This window comes from Pyxicephalus adspersus, chromosome 8, assembly GCF_032062135.1.
Source record: "Pyxicephalus adspersus chromosome 8, UCB_Pads_2.0, whole genome shotgun sequence".
Lineage (NCBI taxonomy): Eukaryota > Metazoa > Chordata > Amphibia > Anura > Pyxicephalidae > Pyxicephalus > Pyxicephalus adspersus.
The window spans coordinates 47,775,470-47,800,418 of NC_092865.1; the positions used below are offsets into that span (position 1 = coordinate 47,775,470).

Consider the following 24,949-nt stretch of genomic DNA (forward strand, 5'->3'; position numbering starts at 1 on the left):
CCTCTCTTTTTGCTCTGGTGTCAAATTTGACTAAAAATCTCAAATCCACGCGTTGATCAACTTTTATACTTCTCATGATTTCAGCACGAGGGGAACACAACAGTGACTGCTAAGAAACTAGACAGCAGAGAGCGCCGGCATTTGTCCTGCATGTTTGGAGAAGTTCACACATTCATGGCAAGAGATCAGAATCATCTCACTGCCTTGTGATAGAGATAGAAACACATCTCATTATTTCATAGACAGATCTTGTATATGTGTGTGCCAGGGTTTGGGACTTTACCAATTGGTTATTTATTCAGACCCAAGCTAAAACTGTCTTTGGATCCGTTCATATGGTATAGGTCCAGCCCTCTCCCCTTCTCTATATCCAGCTGTGTGCACTGTTATGGTCTTGGCTCCATCAGTGAGAACAGACGTTCTGTTTTTATTATTGCTCACATTACATAAGATTGTATTCTGGCTCTGATCCAAGCTCAGCATAATGTCTGCACATGACAATATTAATATTTCTCTGCGTATCTCTAATCAGATGTGATCCGCACATTTCACCTCCTTCCATACACGTCTGACTTTGAGAACAAATTGACCAAATGAGGCTCTGCCTGGCGCAGAGCCAAGGTGGACGCAGTCGGATTAAATGCCATCCAATGTACTAATTTGACCGCAGCCAGATGGACGTAACACCAAAGTGCACTTGTATGTTGGAAGTAAAACAGACTTGGCATCACTTAATTCCCATTTTACTCTTTTTGTTTCCTCAATGACACTGAAGAGCAATACAGGTTGCAACAAGGACTGATCTGTGCCAGGTGCGAAGAGCTTAGGTGATCCAGAAAACCTGTAATGGATCTGGTCCAGGATTGAAAACATTTGCTAGCTAAAATCAAATGATTTTAGGAAATCCATTCCAGATTTTATGGATCACTCAGGTTCCCCCATGATAGTCAATCTCTCCAGTCTTGGAGAACCAGAGAGTTGCATGGTTGTGTCATCTCTGAGCCAGCACATAGTCCAAGTTATGTATGAGGACCCTGGATGATGTCTGTATAAAACTGGTGTCTGCCTTTTAAAGACAAAAGCAGATGAAGGCATTTTCAGTGCTGTGATATCTGTGAGGGGTAATAAATACCCAGGGATGTTACACTGGCACATTCCTGAGCATGCTATAAAACATATCTGATGACAGGTCCACTTTACCTATCCCTGATCACACCTTACAGTGATAATAGGTGCTCTCTGCATATAGATATCTCTGCTGAAAATTAGAAATCCAGGCTGGGTAATTATTAATGTACAAGAACGCTGAGCCGGTAATTTGTTTCCAAAGCTAACACACAAATAGTTCTGGAAGTCGCCTCCCGCTGAGCTGCCACAATCTCAACAAATACTTTCATAAGTCTGCCGCTTGCTGCAGCTTCATTATAAATAGCAGAAACATATGCGAAGGCCAAGAACACCATTCCTTGTGAATCTCTTTACTTTAGTCTGTATTGAGAGAGTGTTAGAAGGTGACAACGCAGGGGGACAGAGACAAAGCGTTGTCACCCTATACCAGGAAATGCTTACATGAGGACCTTCATAGCAGGACTAGGGACTATTTTAGTGAAAGCCGCAGCCAGGATGTTGAGGATGACTTTTGAAATCACATTAAGGTGTCAGATTTTATCCAATGAGCTTGCATCAACTTTAATGTATCTATTATAATATATAATCAATTAGAATCTATAGCCAGAGCTCCTCTTTCCATTGACATCTGCATCTGATCAATAAATCGGAGCCACATGTACACGTGTGCCAATACGCCACAGCAGACACAGCGTGACACCAGAATGGAATATTCCTTCATAATATCTATCTACAGGACATAAACCACATGGAACATGAAAATCATTATGTGCGCGCTATAAATACACTGCGGCGAGCAATCACTGACGTCAGGCACGTTTGCGCTGTGTATGGGGTGTCGGGATTTTTGTCTCCAGTGTTGACATAAATCATATGTTGTATTCCAGAAAATAGGAAAATGTATGGTTTTTGGAGACTTTTGTAACTTCCAGCATTCCCAAAGCAACCAGAAACATGTCAGCAATCAGGGGGCCCCGTATGGTAACGTGCCGTCTTGTATGCCTGGCGGATGTTTTGGAGAGTCAGCTTCTTGTTTCTGCTGAGGGAGTTGACGGAGTCACATGGCAGCTATCAGTCTTTCATGTCTGCATGGATATTATTACAGGTACATGGAACTGCTGAACCTGGGTGTTCAGTTCCAGGTCTGTTATAAATTTAACCCGAACATAAGTCATTCGACTCAAAACGAATAAAGCTGAAGATCAAAGATGAGCTGTACATCATCGACAAGTATTGCATATGGCGACCAGAGCCATGTAATATTCTGTAAATTCATACAGGACGGCACCAATATGGACGGCTTCAAACCCTATGGTTGGTGGACTATGACAGAATTATAGCCAAATTCAAATCCCAATTAAGTCAATGACAGGTCCAACCAACACTATATAGCTTAAGTATCAATGAATCTGGCCAACAGACTTCGGCATCTCTCATAGTCTGGTGGCCTCATACACTGAGCCTTATGCTATGTAGTGTTGGGTAAATTTGACTCTGCCGTTGGCTTTAATGGAATCCATATTCAGCTACAAATCATCCCGGATCAATTTGCTCAGACAGTCCACAAATTAAATAGAAGCAAATTCCACCAACACCAAAGTACACAGGAACAGTACAAATTTGCAGAAAAGTTACATTAAAATCCATCAATGAGCTCCATTCATTGGACCTAGATGGAGATGACGTCTTCAGTCTGCTGTAGGCAGGAAGAAGGATTTCTTTGGCCTTTCTTCTACCAATGGTCAGGCTGCAACATTGTAACTTTGTGGAAAGTTTCAAAGTGAGAGATGTTAGTGGGGGTTGATGTGTGTCAGAAATTTGTGAACATGGCCAATAAATAGACAACCACCAGGATTATGGTTGCTTCAGCTAGGGAGCCAAGTACACTATATGGCCAAAAGTATGTAGACCTCCTCCTAATGGTTGCTTTCAGGTGTCTACAGTGAGGGGTCTTGTTAATTTTACATCATACAAAGATATTATGGACCATTGTGCTCTATCAGCCTTGTGGTCACATTTCGGTGAAGTTTCTGTTCCCCTATGACTGTGCCCCTGTGTACAAAGCCAGCTGAATATAGACATGGAGTCACCAGTTTGGTGTGAAGGAACTGGAGTGTCCTGTACAGAGCCCTGACCTCAACCCTACTGAACACCTTTGGGATGAATTGGAATGGTCCTTTCATCCATTATCAGTACCCGATTTTAGGAATGGAGGCAAATTTCCACAAATGCTTTCCAAAATTTTAATGAAAGCCTTCCCAAAGGTGTGGAGGGTGTTATATCTTCAATATGGCGGCCAACTACACATTATTGGCCATCGTTTTAGAAGGGATGTCCAACAAACCCATGGTGGAGTGAAGTTTGGGTGGCCACAAACGTTTAGCCATATTGTGTACCTGTTGTTTGCACCTGGAAACAAAGGAATTCTGGCACCAACTTTTTGATTCAAAAAATGAATCAAAAATTTTCAAAGAGAAAAATATGAACCTGCTGTCATTACCAGCTCCAGAACTGGATATCAGGAAGTGTCAGGACCTTTTCAAAGGAAATCCTATTTTTCATGTTATCTCCTTAGAAGCTCTTCTTGTTCCTTGATGAATTTTCAAGCACATATAAAAGGACAAAATCCATATTAAACCATAGGTAGCATCTACCTCTTGCCATCCTTTGTACAGAGAGTAAAGAGGAATCCAACCAGGTGTCCTGCATCCAAATATGCTGACAAGGAACAGACGGAGGAAAAAGCAAAATGAGCAAAATGATGAACACACAAGTCTGCAGCTGCTCTTTATCTGTCTATTTAGCAGTATTGGGGGAGGGGGAATGATGCCAATGTATATATATTCCTATATTTGTAGGATCATCTGCTTGGCTTTGTGGCAGAGCTGTGTATATCTCATTCTCTGGATAGACAAATGCAAAAATTTTGCCATATAATGCATTTCCTATATATTTGTATTCTGTGCAGTTAGCTGTTTGCCTGGAGTTCGGTTTTAATAAAACCTGCAGACGGTGCAACTCCTTTAGCATTATATGGCTGCACGCTGGCAATGCGTCGATCAAGCCATGAGCGTAGCTAGTGGGTGTTCACTGCACAACTCTGAAAATGTCATCTGTGTAAATGATAGAAAACCAAATAGTGCTGGAAGAAATCAATTAACATCTCCAGCTATTGTTGCTTCATCGTGTGGGGGAGTAAAAGGGAAAAATGCACAGTCAACACTTTTTTATTTCCAGGTTGTTGAGCTTCTACAAAAACTGATTTTACGCTGGCCTGATGTTTTCTGCAAACGCACAATAAGGGCCCATCAGATAATGGTGAGATCAAATATAATTTAAATTGGAATTTTAGATTTTTTTTAATAGACCAGGAAAGAGTTACTGATGTCTGTGGTTTCCCCACATCCTATCCCAAGAATTCTAAACTTGGTGTTGGCCTTTGGGGCTGGTCATGGAGGCGATAAGTATGCTGAATTGCATTGGAGTCGGCTGGCTCTTAATCTCTATAATAATTTCTCCTGGTCCATGGAATCAATGAAGTGTTTGGATCATCATGACAATTAGCTAATAACATTAGGTGTCACCAATGGCCGGTTTTGCTCTTGCATCCCTGCTTCCCTATGGATTGGCTCAGCTGTAAAATCATTTTACCTTTGTGACTGTTGGAGCAATATTTCTGCTTTTTCATGTTCTGTATTGGCCTGTCAGGGGATGGCGGAGGATTCATGACTTCATACACAAAAAACATAAAGCTCAATAATTCACACTGCGGGCCAGGCTGAAAGAAAAAGGTTTATTAAAGATATATATCTCAAATCTTCCATTTTATATACAGAAACAATAATAAAACTCTGCAAGTAAACCACGCTTTGTAAAACATTTCAGCACAAAAAGTGAAATTTATAAAAAGTGTTATTTACAGGGAATTATCCGCCGCCCGAGGGAGCAAACAGAAGCTGGACAACTGCTGGTCCCGATTGGATGTGATAGCGCTAGCAACGAGGAAGGGGGGAACAACTGCTAAAAAACAGAAAATCATCGAGCAATGAAGTGAAAGGGTATGGGTGCAGAAATTAGCTTGGAATGTTGGGGTGCCATAAAAATGATTGTCACCCCAACACTTGATGTGTGCTAATGGTAACAAGTCCTAAGGCTCGTATTTCAGCCTACTCCATACTCCCAGGGCTAGAGGGCCAATACAGCCTAAAGCTTTGTACACATCAGAGGATTGTCACCTGGGATGATTCGTGCTCATCTTAGATGCCATTCACCAATGCACACTGGCAGATTGATGAATGACCACACAGGAATGGCCACTATGCTTTTCCATGGAAGAGGGTGCGGCATGCTCACCCTTCACCCTCCCAGTTCCACAGAACAGAACAGACGCTGTGTGTACAACGCTCATTTATTTTCCTGTCACTGGAAATGATTGGAAAGATTGCTTCCAGCAACAGCATTCTCATGTCCATCTGAAGTCTATATGGGGCTTTGCTGGGTTATTAACAAAAGAATTTAACATGAATTTTTACAGGCTGGCTTTACATATATTTTATGCACACCGTTTTTTTAATTACATTTTTTTTTAACTTTGCGGCACATTAAGCAGATTAACCGCTGAGACAAACAAATGTAGCAAGCGATGGAAGAAAACATCTGGGAACCATTCATAGCGGTCACAATCCAGCGCTCCCTTATTATGGGAAAATGATAACTGAAACATCATTCTTCCTTGTCATTCATGAACAGAAACTCCATCAATATGAGATTCTTTCCCCTGAGCATTGCTTACTGGCCCCCCATTCATTGGGTCATGTAGCTGACTGCGATCGGTGTGCGTCGGCTATACATTATTATGGGATTTATAAAATGTACAGATTGTTTTACTGTTCTGCACATTTTGTGATTTAATCATACATAGCATCCAGCCCTGAGTGGTCTGTATACCAAACTCAATGTGGAATTTACTCAATGGTTTACAGATCTTGACAGTCACTACTTAAAGTAGATCTGGGCTGGCGGAATAGATGGACTGCTGCTCTTTCTGAAAAATGCTGGTTCCCTGGCTGTCAAGATTACGGATGAGCCAAGCTAAAGGATTTTGATTTTCCCAAATTTACATTGATTAGGCAAAATGTGTCGGAGCAATTCAGGTGGTAAAATTAATATAAATGGATGGAGGGTTATGGTGATCACAGATTATTAGAAGTCAACTAAAATTTCAGCAAAAATTTCAGATTGGTGTCCCAGCTTCTCCTGTTGCATTATCCATAAATTAAAATTTAAAATAGGCTTGAGCATCTTCAAATGGGCATGGCCAGTAAGCAGACACAAATCTCAGAGCAGGGATTCTGGGAGTCACTCATAATGGGTACAGTGGGTGCACAAACCCAGAAACCCAGTGCAGGGATTTTTTAAATCACTCCTAATGGGCACAGTGGATGTACAGACTTGTAGGATTTTAGGAGCCCCTTAAAATGACACACTAGGTGCCCAAACCTGAGAACTTAGCCCAGCGATCCCTCGAATAGAAGAGATCAACATGGGGCATCTTTCCATCATCCACCAAACACTAAAATACATTTTATGGCCAAAAATATGTAGAAGTCCCTCCACATTTTTGAGCTCAAGAGCACAAAACCAGCTCTATAAAGTCATGGTTTGCCCACTTGTGTCCTGCAGCACCCTGACCTCGACCCTACTAAACTATTGGGAAGTAGAACATAGGTATAAATATGCTCACCCAACATCAGTGCCTGACCTCACAATGCTCTGGCATTGGCTAATCAGTACAGATTTCATCCAAAACTCTAAAATCTAGAAAAAGGGAGGCTATTTTATCTGCAGGAGGGCCAATCCTATAATAATGCCCAAAAAGCTCCAATAAGGTAATTGGTCCAATACCCACTAATCTTGGTCCATATAAAGTTCATATCAGTTTTGTAGATTTTAAGTTTCATAGGACTGTTAAATATACATTTTCATTATTTAATGCAAACCTAACATTAATATATTCACAGATATCTCCGTGGGTTCCCACGTCTGCACAGGAAATGGGATGTCTGACATTTATGTAACTTGGCAAGGCATCTGGTCATATGTTGGCTGTCATGTTAGGCTAAGTGACAGATGGCAATATTGTTTGATGTCCTTAGTGGACCAGACATCAGTTGCGTGTTGGGAACTGTCACCACCGGCCATTCTGCTTATTTTGGCATTGGTTCAGTTTTGATAAGAATTCGAGATGTTTGCGTATTCATGTATAAATTTTAATAAATTCTTACAATGTGCAGGTCAGGATTTAATGGCCCTTATAATTTATGTGCAACAATAACGGCTAAAGCTAAACTCTACCTCCGGCTATAAATCCATTAAGGTGACCTGAGCCCAGCCATGAATCCATTAGGTAAAGCTAGAATCAGATATATTTCCTCAGGGTAAGTGGTTTTAAGTATATATTACCTCCCATGGAGATCCCGGAACCCCCCCCCCCCCCAGCGTGTGCCTGTGTCTCTGTGTAAGGCACGCAGGCCCCTCCCCCCCCATACCCCAATCATGCCACCATTTGCTCCCTTTCTGGGGGTCTTTAATTAATTGAATATGATGACAAATGCAACAGAATAACTGGGAATACCTCAAGTGGAATGGAAACAGTCAGAGGCCCCATATAGGAGAGATCAGACCCAATTCTTGTGATCACCGAAGACATTTTCCAACCTGTTGGTCATTTCAACCCAAAATTTACCATCTTATTGTCAAGAAAATGAAACCATCCTTGTCACCATCAATGCACTCAATGATTCCATTGTCAGTGCCAGATCTCTCGCCTCAGCAGATTTACATCCAACCCTATCAATCTATAAAGCATTCATCCTGATTCTTTAAAGTGCATAACTGCCGTGCCAACCCCATGGGCTTCCACTACACAAATCTAAAACTTTGGTTTGCCAGGCAAACTTTGGTTCATTTATAATTACCTGACATTCTCCATTCTCTAGTAGAGAAAAAATAATTGCTATTGAAAACACAAGGACCTGGAAGGTTCAACGCATGGTGCTTGGTTCTCTGTTTGGTGAAAGTCAGATTCACTGCTTTAGACCCCTAAGGAGCTATAAATCTCTGCAACCTTCCTTACTTTCTTGCAGTGGCCACAAAGCCCAGACCAGACGGCCCATGTAGGAGCTTCGTTCCTGGGCCATGTCATTCAGTGCTGTCGGTGGCATAGAATTTCTATCATAACTATTGCAATAATTTACAAAGCAGGTGAAAGAAAACTGCCGATGTGAGGACTGTATATGGAAAGCAAAATGGAGCTATACTGGAAACGTATATAAAGGCATACCAGGCAGAAAACAGGGAAGGAGAACGGATCATTTGATAAAATTGTACATTTCCAATGCAAATTCCAAGGAATGTTTATCTCATAATATTTGTGTTTAGAAATCACCATTCGTTCAGTAGGCAGCTTACACTATGACCCATCAAAGGCAGACTTTTTATGGTCAATGCACTTGGATAAAGTCAATGATGAGGTTGTATTGAGTCCATTTACAAGGAATAACCATAGCAGTAAGACCACAGTTTACAGGAAGAAATAGCAAAGCCTAAGTCATCTCGTCAGTTCCTTAGGGACCAGTGACATGACAAAGGCTAAATTATTTCAATACCCCAAAAAAAGCAATACCGCCAATGCCAATCTGCTACATGCTTCTAGCAAAACAGTGACACAGATCAGCCCAATCAGAGTCACATCACTAGAAAACAGTTACTTGAATGAGATCTTAAAACCCACTAGAGACCAAGGACATGACTAAAGCTATCATGTTGCAAATCACCAGGAATCTGTGGCAGGACTACTTTATGAAACCCATTCATTTTTTAGAAACATTTGATGTCACTGCTGACTGAAATACAAGATCTCCCCAAAAATTAGGTTCCTGTTTTGTACTTGAATGAATAACTGCATTTTAAAAATACCTTTCATCCATTGCTATTCAAGCTAGATTGCATGTATATCCTTTGCTCTTTCCCCATCTGTCCCCTGAGAACTGTGCCAGAATGTCACTCCAATGGTCCTGCCATGTGGCTGATCAACACAGGTGGCATTTTTATGGATATCCAAACTTCAAGCTGAAAGTCTACTTTCCTACAACCTGCACCTATGGTAAGGAACTGAACATTCTGCAAAATGAAACTTGATGTACCACATTCTATCACCAACTTATTAAGGTCCTGAAAAACCTCCAGATCCCTAAACCTGGAACCGCCCTTGGATAGCAGGTGCACCCAGCAGCTATTATCTATACATTGGTATTTATTAAGCAAAATTATGTTTTTTTGGAACACCTGGAAATACAGAAAGCCTTGTCTCTTCTCCTCATGTTCTCATGGCTTCCTTGTGGTTTCTACCTGGGATATCAGGGACCTCCTGGCATAAAAAGATAAATTATATTTTATATTGTAATTTGCTGGCATTGCTTCAAACATTTATAAGACACCACATAACAGTCACATGTAATGTTTATCCAGAAGGTGCACTTGTCCTATGATTCTACTGGTTTGGTATTCTGTCTCTCTTTCTCATCACCAATTCCACAGCAAGGAAGATCATCCACAGTGTTCCCAAATCTCCTCCAAATGTCCCCCTGTTTGTTTGGCACCAGTAGCCCTCTTGAAAAACCTCTACAAAGTGGGGAGTCATGCTGTTGATGGCTGGGTGATGCTCTTTTGGCTGGAACTTTTACGACTCAAGACAAATGTTGAGGAATTGCTCTTCCTGCTGGCACTCAGGTCGCTACCTTGCTGCTTGGACTTCAGGTACCGTGCTGAGCAGCAGAGGAAACGCTGCAGGAGGTCATGGAAAAGGTGTCCGGTGAACAGCATGTAGATCCAGGGGTTGCAGCAGCTGTTCAGGCTTCCCAGGAGCATGGCGATAATGAACAACGAAGCTGCAAAGAACAGACAATGGTAATTAGTTTGGTTGTGGTATAGGAGGCCATACAACAAGGCTCATTGTTAAATAAATCATAACTTTTCAGAAATATCATATCATTTATAAGCCCCGGAATAAAATTTATTATATTGCAGCTTAACAATCCTTGGATATAGTGGCTGCCATTTGTTTTACCTGGTGATCCTGCCAGGTGACAATGGGCCTTTTGGTTTTCCAATGTTATTTAATGGTATTACATTTCAATAATGGCGAGACATTTGGATTTTAATGGCAGAAAAGCAAGTCCTTCAGCTTGCATAGCCAAAATTGAGCCATGCGCACCTGTCTGTGGCCAAAGCTGAGTCAGTCGGACAATTCTTGGATATCTTTTCAGCTTCAGCCATGCTTTACTCTCAGTGGCTACAAACTCAATATATTGGTAATTATATATATTGGTAAGTAGCCTTAACCATAATAAGCACTGCACAAGGGCGCAATTCCAAGGTCAGCTATGTGCAGGGACTAGTCCTAGAAATCCAATTCTCCAGGGGAAGATAAAAAAGTACAAATCACAGAATATTTGCAGTTTTTGTGTATCTCCGAGGCTTTATATTTGCGCAAATGATTAAGTGGTATTAATTAACAGCGATAAAAGATCTGCAGGCAGATTGGTTTGTGGTCTGTTTGAAGGAGGATTTATGTGCGTCATGTACAGACAGCGAAGGAGCCAACATGAAAACCGCAAGGTGGATTTTAACCTGAACAATGGAAGCTGGACAATGCAAGTTTGTACATGGAATGAATTCACATTTCTTATCTTATAATATGCAGGAAATGCGTGGCACGGGCGGTCTCATGATAATCTTGTGGTCTCTATTTCAAAAAGCAATAAATTATGTGTAAACAGCCATTGGCTGGGTTCTTCTTTGCGATGGACCATGCATGCCAAAGCAACAGGATCACAAAAATACCCCTGCTGCATATGTTCACCTCATGTTTTGCTTCCTGATAGTCCAATTATCCACTGGTGGTGTTAAAGTGGAACTAAAACCATGAATACTCACCTATCCTTGTTCCATTGCAGAGCGCCTCCATCTTCCTTCTATTCCATCTGAAGATGCTCTTTGGCTGTATTGATTTGCCATGCCGAGATGACATAGCTCCCGTTCATTCATTGCGGGCATGCACAATGGGAAGACAGGATTGAAGCTTCTCTAGCAAGCAATACTATGTGCAGCACAGCCAGCTTGGCAGTGATATGGGCAGGTAATAACAGTTTTTGCAGAAGGGACATCGCCTCTTTCTTTCTGCAATACCCACCTGCTTAAATCGCAAATTTGCAAAATGGGTCATTGGTTCCACATTAAGAACCCAATACATTGGGATATGGAGAGCATAAGGTCCTCCCACAGTGCAGCATAGGGTTCTTGAGCATCCCATTGCCAGGACCTTATACTCTCATGTTTGGATAGGAAGAGAGTCCTTGGAGCCAAAACAAGATCTGCAGGAGAGCAAAGGGTCGGTCAGTCTTTCTAGCTTCAAAGATGCAAAGGAACCTGGTGCTTTGTCCTCCATGAGTAAACTACAGGCTCACTTACAGTTCCAGTGTTTTCTCCCCAGACCCCTTTAGCTGGGTGCACCACCTAGCTGTTTTTGGGTGGTTACTGAAAAATGTGTCACAATACAATGACTGCCACCCACCTACAATTTTTTCTCATCAGCTGTTTTTGGGTGGTTACTGAAAAGTTTGGTCACTATATAGGGGCTGCCACCTACAATGTCTTCCCACCCAGCTTAAAAAAATTCTGGGAAGAAAACTGAAGTAGGTATGGCGGTCAGGGTTCCACCTGCTTGACTGACTGCTGCACATTTCCTATAAAATTATTCAGACCTCAATACAGCGAACATAAAAACCACCAAATCCACAGCAGCTGAAATATTCTGTTCATTGGAAATTGAAATTTGATTGGCTGCTACGGTTTCATGCACTGCGCACAATTCTATTTATCCTTCAGACAATGACACTCTAAAACCAAGCTCCCTTTGTCGCGCCCTGTAGGTGGCAGTGCGTTTCCGCCAATGGAATTTCACCTATTTTTTTTTTCTTTCTTTTAATCTCCAAAGTGCCAGCAGGGAATTCAGGCACAGCGCTAAATAGAAGAGAACCGTCCAGTGCACGATTCCTGCATATAAATGTGCAACCGCATAATTAATAACAATGAAGCTAATCATATACAGAGGCGCACAAATAAAGAAAGAAATGGAATGTGGTGGACACAGAACACACATGGAAAGCATAAAACCCCTGACCAAGATAATCAATAAAACAAATAGACTAAAAAGTCACAATTCCAAGAAAAAGAAGAAAAATCTCTGTGAAATTTAAAGACTTAGAACATGAAAGTGTATTATAAGCCAAAACTATTCTGGTGGTGGAGAGAAAACTAATGCAGCCACCACATCTAAGGACGTGTAAGCTGCAATATGTTACAGGCTTTAGATACACTTTCATCTTACCAAACCTCTGCACATAAATAACAAAAATGTTGGCTTATCTTTAAAAAAAAGCTGGATGCAAAAATCACTTTTGCATCTTTTTAAAGGGAGCTATTTTATAAATGTTTTCGTGCCAGATTTCCCTAACTTTTATCCAAAATTCACACAATTTTAAACATTTACTAAAATTAGAAAACACAGAATTCAAATTTTACCTATGATTTGTTTTTTTTGTTTTGTTTTCCGTCCTATCGAAACCAATGTAAAAAAAATGAAAATTTTGGGTTGCATCTTAAGTGCAAGCATCTATAAAAAAAAGACCCCAAAGTGTCAGTTAACTCAAAGGGCTCTATTTATAAATGATTCCTCTGTCATTTTGCTCTGAATTCCTTCACAATTTTTGCTTGCACAGGTGACATTTCCAATTATGACAGCAATTTTGTGTGATGCATTTTTTAAATTGGCCACTAGATGGCAGCTATAGAGATACAACCATCCATCAGTGAATTTCAGAAAAATTGACAGGGGGATTCTTTTTATGGATAGAGACCAAAATGTATTTTTTTTAATTAAAGAATCTAATTTTTTTGTGTGTGTAATTTTTTTCCTTTAAATCAATATATATAGAAAACAAGTTCCATAGTTTAAACTTCCCACATCTTAGTGGCAACATTATGCAGGTTGATTTTTCCTTGCAGTGTTGCCACCCATCTATGAATGCTCCAGTTTTCCCTCTCATATGACCCTACTTTAGACATTCCCCTCACTCCTATGATTTTATTTTTTAAATGTGTTTTTTACAGCCTATAGGATACACAGAGTCAGGTGGACTGAGATTGGGATTGCTGCACACAGACTGGGCCGGTGCCAGTGTACTGGGACAGTATAGAAGCTAATGAGTCATGTGACGCAGAGTAAGCTCATTATTAAAAGTGCCAATTCTACTCCATTTAGCCATATAATGATATACATCCACACGTTTATTGGCAAGTTGAATTCTTCCAATTCCTTGCCAAAAATGGAAAAGGAAGGACAAAGGTAAAAGTTAAATATAGTGCACGCTCACTTTACTCTTATAAACTACTGGACAATGGGAAATAAATATTTATTTTATCCAGGGAGAAGAATTACTGTTCTAGTACGTGGTGGCCCAAATGTGATCTGAAGAAGGGGGGCCATATGTTGCCCTCCCCTTCAACAGGATATCAGACACAACTTCCGATTATAAAGGTTTTACAACTTCCCCCCTAACAATATCAGAGGTGAGTAAATAAATCAGAGATAAGTAAAACAATACAACTGAAACTGAATAGGAAATGATAATAATTGGCTGATAAGGTGAGTGTGCGGCTTGAAGCCAAGGTGGATTAAAAATTGGAACATGCCGGGCTTTAAATAGAACCCAGAATAGATGTCCTGTTTCCCACAAAGGGGCTGGGTGGGGGATTCTAGATATTCGGCAAAGATAGGTAGGAATTGGGCTATTTTCTGTAACCTCCCTCGCCATTATTTGTGTGTCCATCAAAAAAGGGAGTAGCAGCCCCATGGCATATTAAGTTATTCTTCCTATATGATAAAGTGCAATGTTAGAAATAAAAGAATAATAGTTAACCTGCTGAACTCTATACATTGTCAGTGTTTGAAAAACCTGCACATCCTTACACACTTCTGTTCTGGAGATACAAACCCCTGACAGCAATTCAAGCTTGCTGCGATCACTTTATAGGGCTCAATGTTGCAATAACTAATCACATTTGTATTTTTTTATACAACGTCTAATATAACATTGGAGTTTTGTTCCAGCCAGCTGATCCAATTGCCTTTGGGTTTTCAAGTTTTGTCTGAACCAAAACCAAAGCAGCTGCGGGGGGTTGAACTTGATAAGCATCCATCTCTTTTTTTTAAACTTTTATTATGATCTCAAGCAGAACTGATACAAAGTTTCCAGGCTGTGTTGATCTTGTCACAGTCCTATATAGATACAACTAGTGGAAAATCATTTTTTTCCAAAGGGGGGGGGCTTGTGATGTCACAAAGGCTGCAATAATAGACTTTTATCCCTCTCTGGATTATTGTTCTTCAATAGCTTTATGCAACACTTTGTGGTTTATTGATGTGACAAGATTAATGCCATTGTGGGTAATCCCACCTGTAGCGGGCGTTCCATCTATCACAATAATGACAATAGACGGGTGAGTCAGGGGGCTTTAAAACCAACTGGCCTCATCCCTGCTCCCTGGCATGACGCAGAAAGAAACAAGTGGAAAATATAAAGATAGATAAAGTGAGTGGGAGATATCTCAGACCAGAGACTCTGCAGAGAGAGAAATGCAATTGGGTCTGATGGTGGCTGAAAATCATTTCTCCTTCGGAATATCTGCAGTGTTAGATGACTCAATGGGGTTTTAGTGCTCCTATTAATGTGCAAGCCGAAAAGGACGAGGAAGACCATTCCAGAGAGTCGGGCAGTTCTAGAAAAGTCTTGGAGCCATGCGTGTGATGAGGTTATAAGTGAGGAAGTCAGTAGTAGGTCATTGGAGGAGCGAAAAGAGTGGCTAGGGGAGTATTATTCTATCAGGTCAAAAGGTGAGTGGGACAAGAACTGTCGAGGGATTTGAAGGCAAAGCACAGGAGCTTGAATTTGATTTTAAGGTGAAATGGAAGCCAATGAAGAGAACTACAAAGAGATGCAGCAGAAGAGGAGTGGTGGGAAGGCTGTGTATCGGGTAGATAGGTGGGAAGGATGGATGAGTCTGGATGCAGCATTCATAATAGATTGTAGAGGAGAGAGTCGGATTAGTGGAATACCAGAGAGGAGATTGTTATAGTAGTCCATGATAAGAGCGTGTACAAGAAGTTTGGTGGTCCCTGGGGACAGGTAGGGGCAGATTTTGGATGCCATTCGAAGGACAATGGCCAGAAGAACAGAGAGGGTAAATCTTCCCAAATGGGAAGCAGGCGACAATACAAATCTATCCCTCCCAAAATCTCAAAGAAACAGTTGTTTAAAACTCCTATTTAGAAGGTGGTTCAGGAAAAAAGAAATGGTGAAGATTATTCAGAATGATAAATACTATACAAGGTTTAAATTACTACAAGAACAACCTTCGTGTATGGTGGGTTTTTTCATCTGGGGCAGGAATCTCAAACTCTGATGCATTTTGCCCTCTCAGCCTCTTCTCAGTGGATAATGAGATGTGTAACTAACATTATTCCAATAATTTCCACAAAGCTTTCATAGGAACGTATTTGTAAGGGTGGAAAGGAGATTCCAGTGGACCTTGTAAGCTGTGGCATCCTTCCAAACAAGAAGAAGAGAGATTCTCCTCCACGTAGTTGTAGGTTTCAAGGTTAAAGGAAGAGGTAATTCATTCCACCGGCCGGTTTACAGTGCAGGGAAAGCTCTTTTACCCTTTAAGGAATCCTTTTCCGTACCCCGGATCTTTTCATCAGTGTTTTGCATGTTCACCAATGATTTGGCAGGAAACCTTTGAGCCTAATGATACCATTGTGCTTCCAGGGGGCCAAATTGAAATGCAAAATTGTACAGTGATTCCTTGGCTGCTAGTGAGCATGAGGCAACTGGTATTAATCAGGGAATATGCATTAAAATCCATATTTTGTTGTGTTTTCCTTGCTGCATGGTGCATGGGGCCACTTATTTAAAAGCCCACATGTGCCATGATGTATTGCATGCTCACATTCAAGCTTTCCTCTTAGAACTGCTGTGAAGGGAAGGGAAAGGCTGTAGTTGGCACATCATACCTGTAGTTCTCTTTTGAGAGCAATGCGGTGGCTACAATTCAGGCTCCTTGGATCCATGGCACTTGGATGTAGCCACCAAAAACCAGGCAATCCTGATAATCTGTAACATTAACACTGGCTTTCATTGTCAATATACAATCCCTGGTAACAAATACATTCTAATACACTCAGCTATAAAATATTGTTTGAAGATTTGGTTAATCTACTCCTCTAATGAGCTTTGTTTGCTGCAAGCTTGATATCTCCTCCATCTCTAATTCCTGGTGCAATATAACAAATTAGAATGTTTAGCCGCAGGGACGCACACAAACACTCATTTTTGTTGTTGTGCAGTGACATGGTGAATGGGGAATAGTGGAGACACCCCCCCTCCCATAACAGTGGTCCAGCAATATAACCTTGGCGGTTCATTAGTCCCAGGAGAACAAATAACACAAAATCATCTCACCAACCTCATATCCGCAGGATAACGTGCCCAGGCCACTGTCTGTGGATTCATTTTGGAGAGCAGACAGCGTATCCACCCCCTGTGCCCTCACCTCAGTGCCAAGACAACAGATCAGCTGGCAGATGACTCTCCAGACTGTAGAAAGCGCCCTCGCTGCTCCTCGCCTCATTCAGCAACTTTCATCATTCTGTAAACCCAATTACTGAAATCTCACATCAAGTTCAATATGTTCATGTAAATTCACAAATTGTTTTCAGGCTTCAAAATTCAGCAGCTCCCCTGGGATTCTGAACATTGCTCAGGTCAGGCCTGGTCCAAAGTTGTCACCAATGGGAAGCCGGTCCGGAGCAATGATGTGCAGCCAGAGCTGGAGAGAGCAGCGGGATGGATGGACAAAAAGGGCTGCAAGAGATCAGCAGCAAGAGATCAGCAGCAAAAGATGCAGGAGCAAAAATAACAAAGGCTTTAGAATTCCAAGGGAGTTTACAGGTGTCAGCAACCAAAATCCTTTAGTACAGTGACCCACCTACTTCTGGTGAACTGCAAATTCTAGCATGCCCACTCATAACGCATTATCTATTCATAGTTGCTGCATTGTTACAATGTTGCAGTCTGATCACTGGGAGAAAGGAGACCAAGGAAATGTTTCCTGTTGCCTGCAGCAGACTGATTACATCATTTAAGCCTAGGTAAAGTCACTGGTTGAGCTCAGGGACATCTTTTTTATAATACAAAGTGGAGCTGATACTGTGACTGTATTTCAGTCTTTCGGAACATGGGGGGGGGCTGAAATATTTTATGGGTTTTAGGGAAACCCCTGCTATAACTCCTATAACTACAGCTCACAGTACATTAGTGTGGTGGTCAGTGGGAAGAATTCCTCTTACATTACTGGTCAGTGGGAAGACTGTCACCCTTACAGATAGCCAAAAAGATCATCAGGGTTCTGCGTAGGGGCCCCAAGTCAGTTCTGCACAGGGCCCATTGTTGGCTGCATCAGCCGCTGGTCATGATTAAATATCTTGGGATCCACCAGGTATTCCTAGAGGTGTCTCCCCCCCTCCCCATGGCAATCTGGATACCTATAATCTTTAAATTATTACCCCTGGAGCTATAAAGGGTCCTGCAGAGTCGTCCTTTAAATTCCCACCTGCTGAGCGCCCACAGATTAAATATGCCGTAACCTCGCCTCAGTGAAAAGACAGCGCTCCGATTCAGCTTCCCCCGGGGGGCTCATCACCGCCTGAAAGCCATGGCTGACGTCACATCTCTTTTGTGTATTTTTAGCAGCGGCGGAGAAAGGTGGAGGTGGGATGGTGAAATGTGCGGAGCGTTAATTAGGCGGATTTAAGGCATTTTAACCTCAATCATAATATGAGGGACAGAACATTCACCGCCAGATTTCCCTCCAAATAATTGCTGTACAGTGATCTTTACAGTGACTTTTAAGTTTTATGTGACTGCTGTCTCATATTTAATTTTTGGAAGGTAAAGGTGAACATTTGGCAGATATAAATAATGCAGTTCTGTAATTGGTAATATGTCATTACATTTTAAAGGCAAGCAATGGAAGGAGATGAGTCTAAGGCGGTATCAGCGTCTTGCAGTCCATGTACAGCTGCACATAAAGGAAACAAAACAAGGAAGCAGTTCATGTGCTGAGAAGGAAAATGCTGATAGGAGCGTACTGTGCTGCTTTACTTTTCATTGTCCAATCACAGAATGACCTGAGCTCAAAAGAAGTGAGTTGAATGATGCTGACCACAGAACTGAAGACATCTAGCGGCAGAAAGAAGTACTGCAAAACATCCATGAATTGATGATTGGAGCAACATTGGTTTAGTTATTTTACCTTTTGATAGGCTATTATCTGGTTAATTTTTTATAGAGTTCCATTACATTTTTTTTCTTTTATTATTTAAATATTCCATGTTGAATGGACAGCCGTTTGTAATTGGCAATGGAAGCCTATTAAAAGAGATCTAAAGTCACAGAGCTCACTCAAAGAGCAACAAACACACAAAGATATGAATAATATAATTTGTTTTTGTTATGAAGAGTGCTGCCTTATGTCACCAGTCTGCGTAGAGGGTGCTGGAGGTTGTCACTATCTCTGGTTGAACACCAGAGGGCAGCAGAGTGACTGCAAATTCCTTGCACTGTGTAACATGGATGGGTGTGATCACACCTGTAGTCCCTGCTTACTACAGCACAACGGGGTGGCCACAAAAAGAGATACAGAGCATGAATTGTAGCCACAGGGATTAAGGATAAGCAGCTCTCCGCAAAGGGTACTGATACACAAAACAGGAGGAAGAAAGTGATCACTAAGCTATAAAATAAATTTGATTTTTGTATTTGTTTTTGACTTCAATGACACTTTAATACACTTCTGATTTATAGAAAAGATTACAACGGGCACAAAAAAGCCAATCTGTGAATCCAGAAGGGAAGTGTTGGTTTTACAGATGTTAATTTAATTACGATATGATACATTCAGCACAACGCTGGGAGTATTTTGAAGTCCTAAAAATAGTTTATTCATTTACCAATGAGAAAACTAGAAGCAAAATGGCAACAAAATAAAAAAAAAATCATGATATAAACACAGACCTGAAACTGGCACTTTACGCTGACACATTAGGTCTGATTTATTAAAGTTCTCCAAGACTGGAGAAGATAAACTTTCATCACTGAAGCTGGGTGATCCAGCAAACCTGGAATGGATCTGGTCCAGGATTGAAAACATTGCTAAGAAACAGCAAATGACTTTAAAGAAATCTGTCACACTTACCTCGTCCTAACTAAAGCGCAGACGCCTCTCTCCTGCGCATGGGCATGCCTCTGTTTCCAAGCTTTATCAATTCCATCCAATTTGCTGGCCAATCAGAAAATAGCCTCTTCACCAGCCCTGGCTATTTAGCTAGCTCACACATTGCACTCTGTGTTCATGCAACGTGTCTCCATTGTGCCGAGCCCCTAGTTCTGATGAGCTAATTCCTATTCACCTGGTGCTTGATTCAGTGTTTCCAGTGTCCAGCTCCTGCGTTAACCCTTTGTTGTCCAGTCTGTTGGGTTCCATCCAACTTCCCTGTGCTGTTCCAGTGTTCCTGTCTGTGGATATCCCTGAGTCTCCTGTGCCTCCTGTTGCTTCCAGTGTCTCCTGTGTTCCCTGTGCTTGCAGTGGCCCCTGTGTCACTGGTGTCTGTCTCCTGGATCCCTGGTAGTTGACCCCTGGCGTGAGACCTGACCTCGCCCCTGGCCTTCCTTAACTATCCTTCTGCTTTGTGATTTGGTGCTGTGCTTCATATTGCCCACCTTGGTGTGCCCAAGGACCACAACCTGACACTAACCAGCGGCGCAACATCCCCACCATCAGAGGCTCTGGAGAAGACCTGGTTACTGCTTAGACTCTGCGCCTTGGCTCACACCACCTTCGTGCAAGCCATAGCACCCCCTAGTGGCCCTGTCTCTCCATGTGTCACAAAATCCATTCCAGGTTTGCTGGATCACCCATCTTCACTGATGAAAGTGTATCCTGTTCAGCCTTGTAGAGCTTTAATAAATCAAGCCCAATGGGTCTGAATAATGAAAGCTCTACAAAGGTGGGGAGGGTAGACAAATATGGGTAAATCTGGGTGATCCAGTAAACCTGGTACAGATTTCCTAAAAATAATTTGCTATTAGTTGTCAAATGTTTTCAATTTTGGACCAGATCTATTCTAGGTGTGCCATATACTCAGTCATTCTCCCCTCCCACCACAGGTTATGTCATATTCCCATTCCCCATCACCACCACAATGTGCACCACATCTAGTTACCCCCACCAGCCATCTCCGGGTTTCATTATGGAGTTCAGCAGCTCTACCGCTGCCACTAGCCACTAATTACTCCTTGTTGTTCCACATTCCTCGCACAGCCTCTCCCGTATGTTTTTTTTTTTTTTTAATGACAGCTACACCTTTATTATTCCGGCTACGTGTGCTTCTGTTTGTGCTTAGTACCAACCCTCCAGAAAAAATGGAATTTCGAGTTTTTGATCTTCCTGTGCTGGTTTGCTCTTTGTTGCCATTGTTAGCACAGGTGGTGATGTTCCTCCATCCCTCCCCGCATAAGATCATTCTTCAGAACTTATAATTAGTTCCGCATACTCTGTGCCAATTCCTGTATTTGTTTATTGGTTCTTTATGTGACTCCATTAGAAACATTGTGTATACAATTATTGTGGCTTGCTCCAAATGTATCAATATGAATTAGAAGCCATTCTGCCCCCTCATCCCCTCTGTAATATTTTTAATGGAATATCACAGTCCAGCTTATTCCTGACCACAATCTGCTGATTAATGATTAGCAGTGCTCCATGAGCCAAGAAAATGACCGATGTACATAAGTCAGATTCTTGTCCAATACTAGCCCTGAAATGATAATCGGACAAGAATCATCTGACATGTGTACATAGCCTAAATCATAAGTGTTTAATAAAACAATGTATTAAAATAAAAAATAATACATAATTCCTAATATAAAACAATAAAAATATATTCATAAATATATATAAATACTTTATATATATATATATCAAATTTATCCTAATAGAAAACAAAAACAATGTAAAAAAAAACAATATAAAAACAATGTGTAAATGACATGAAATATGAATTGGGGACCCCAAATGCACATTATTCCAGATTTCTCCTCCCCTTACCATTAGGGGTGATTTATCAAAGCTCTCAAAAACTAGATTATTATGGAAGAATCAGGATGATCAAGCAAACCTGGAATGTATTTCTTAAAAATAATTTTAGAAAATGTTTTTAATCCTGGACCAGATTTTTTTTCTAGGTTTGATGGATCACCCAGGTTCTCCCATGATAGTTTATCTTCTCCAGCTCATTCTGTCAATGTCAAATCAATACCTCCATATTGTCCTTGCAGCCCATGGCCTGGTTTAGGAACCTGCACATCCAAAGGGGTCGCCAGCTCTTTCCGAGGGTCTGAAAATGACTTCATTGGGAAAATTGACCCTTTATGATCTCCATGCAGCTTCCGAAAGGGCTGCATGAAAAAAGCATTAAATGTTATAATTGCAAATGTGCTCTTTTATTTAAGGAAAGAAATGTAAAATCTGTTGACAACCTAATTTCCATAAATTGTTCTGAAAGTCGGTGGGCAGTTAAGCATCCGATCACAAAAAGAAAATGGAAGGAAATTTCTGGCTTCTTTGGTTGAAAGGAAGAAAGAAGGACTTAAGGAACTAATAGTGACTGCACTTGTGACGGCTCCCCGGCGGCCTTATAGTGGTCTCTGCTTATCTGCACAGCACGGCAGCAGATTGTGATTTGGAGAACAGAAAGCAATAATGGGTAAAAGTACAAACCCAGAAACGAGTCACCTTTTTACCTTGTGCCAGGCAGACAGACATCATTATTCAACCAATCCAACAAAAAGTACATTTCTCTTCCAGCAAAATTTGGAGCTATAATTAAAGTTAAAATTCACCTTTATCTTCATTTTTGTATGGCTGAATGGATCCTCTCCTGGACTAAAATTGCTTACTCTGAATTCACTGAACACTGTGAGCTTTTCACCATGTACGTTAGAAGCTGAAGCAAGTTAGATCCCTCATTTTCTGTGTGGAGGTCGTGCAGCATTATCCGGCCCCTGCTTACCCAGCCTGACTGTCCCTGGCTTACCCTGTTCAATCATTGGATTAGATTCCATTCCATAATGGAGGCCAAGCATCACCTGTGGATATTACCAAAGCTTCTTGTTTTCAGTAAGCTATGCACAGAATCCTGTTAGCTCCCTTTGCCACCTATAACTTGTAACTTGCACAGAGAAACACAGAGACCCAGTTATTTGATCACTGGGATTAAAAAAAAATGTTTTTAATTGAAACAAAAATGTTGCATTTAATCATTTCATTAGCGTGGGGGAAAATAGGAACCAGGGAAGGCAATTTGGTACAGTCTGGTTCATTCACCAGCTTTTCATTGATCAATACGACTTTTGATATTGTGGTTCATTTAAAATTTAGCAAACAAGTTGTTGTTCCTATGAAGGTGGTTAAATACAACACATTCCAATATTCTTTTTCAACACAAAAAAAAACACAATTAACTCTAATCTTTAATAATTAAAAATCTATTTGAGAAAAAGGATTTTACCGAAAAAGTTACAATACACGCTTTAAAAAATAAAACATACAACACAGTTTGTATCTCAATGGGTCAGTATAACAATAGTGATTTATTCATTTTATTTCCATAAAGGGGAACATTTCCCAATTCTTCTCTACTCCAACAATATTACTCCCACTCAACGTGTTTCTTAGTTGGCAGCACTGCTTTTTCCAGAGGACAGGAGATAATAACACTTTGGTTATTTCTGACAACACTGAATAATTACAAATAAAATTAAAATACTCTTGTTTTTCTATGACTGTCTCACCCAATAAAAAGGTGGGGACTCATTGGTGCAGCCAAATACCGTAGTGAGGTTGAAGACGTTGCTATGGCTGTAAGTCCCAACCGGAAGAGGGCTTTCTGTGGTGGACCGAGAATGCACTCTATGACGGCTGCAGCTGTTCCCCCGACAACCCACATTATTCTGCCAGTCAATCTGAAAAAACAGTGTTGTCAACTGTGAAACGCCTCAAGTGGGAGTAATATCGTTGGAGTAGAGAAGAATTGGGAAATTTTCTCCCTTTTCTCAAGCAGATTTTTGCTGAGGTACTTTTGCCCATCCCTTTTGCTTTATAACCCTTTGGTTGGCTGTTGGCAGCAAAGAAAGGAAGCACCCAGTAGTGAAAAGTTGGGATAGGAACCTCATTGCAGTGTAGGCTTTTACCCTCATATGACAACAATGGATGCTTAGGCAGCAAAGCAAGGACACTTTTATAGAGCAGCGGTCCCCAACCTGTGGTCCACGGCTTTGGCTGGTGCAACCCCCAGTGGGCTCAGGAGAACGACCCTGCTTGGGGGGGGGCGCACCAGCCAGAGCCGCGGACCATGTCTCCTGTATGCATTGCAGGCTCAGGGCGGTGGTGGGGTTGTGTCTCTGGACACAACCCACCCACTCCACTGGTCTGAGCCTGCGATGGGAGAGTGGGGGAAGTTTCTTCCCCTTTGGGTGACACGCGGCTTCCCACGCATGCGCGGTTCATAGTCCATAAATTTAAGGACTATGTAAGGGAGAAGCACATGGTCCACCATACCTAAAAACACAATTGGTGGCAATATGGATAGGCCAGTAATGGAGGGAAGTTGGAGAAAAAGTCAAGCAACAGTTGGGCAAACCATGTGTGGCACAGGTTCCCTTTAAGAATAAAGAAGCACGTCTACAGGGATTTGAACATTTTTCCCAGTGCCCATTTTGAACATCCAGGGTCAGAGACCCCTTGCTTACATGACAATCATATTTTTGGATCCTGAAAAGGTCAGAGAAAATGACGAAAGTCTGCACCACTTTGAAGAAGAGACCTCTGGTTGTTCGATGGTGAGCTTGTCCTTGAGACAACCAAAACTAGTGAGGTTTGGAAACTTTCCACGCTGAACAGAAGTCAGATTTAAAGGCCTCTGAAATATTGGTCTTTGTGGTTTGGAGAGCTCAGAGCGCCTCTCACAAAACCACACGGGACAAGCCGCTTAATAAAAAAGAAGCTTTTAAGCCTTTGTACAAACAGTCTCATAGACAGAAATTTGTGTTTGTTCTCAGCCTGTGTCAGACACCGGGCTAACAGACGATACTGGTTTTTCTGCAAACAAGTAACACCCATATTCACAGAAGCGGAAGTCTCCTGGCAATTTAATTCTACAGCTGAATGAAAAGCATTCTAAATTTAGAGGGCTACATAAAAGGAATGCTTTATTGCCAAATTATATTAAGGTTCCCAAAAATTCCTGGGGAGGATGGGCATGCAGGAAGGTAAGGTATATGGTGTGTTCATACAGACAATTACAGCATGGTTGCACCTTCTTCTAGTTGCTACCTCGTGCTCTTTATTGCTGAAATTTATAAAAGCTTTTCAATGATTGAGAAGTGACTGTTTTTTTTTTAGGTAGGTGACATTAGTTTGCAATAAGGTTCACATGTTTAGGTGCAGACAGTTTAATGTCAGATCAACACCTGTATCCGTCAACCGCTATGGACACTGATTGAGGTTGCTACATTTTTATTCA

General features: G+C 41.3%; 1 protein-coding gene across 1 annotated transcript in view; it reads right to left on the reverse strand.

The window, feature by feature from the left end:
* Positions 1-7,681: 7,681 nt before the first annotated feature.
* The window catches only part of OXTR (oxytocin receptor), a 32,707-nt gene continuing 15,439 nt past the window's right edge, over positions 7,682-24,949 (reverse strand). Inside the window, exon 2 of the mRNA XM_072420469.1 lies at positions 7,682-10,076. Coding sequence (XP_072276570.1) covers positions 9,826-10,076 — 251 coding nt within the window. The 3' untranslated portion in view covers positions 7,682-9,825. The remainder of the gene's footprint in view (positions 10,077-24,949) is intronic.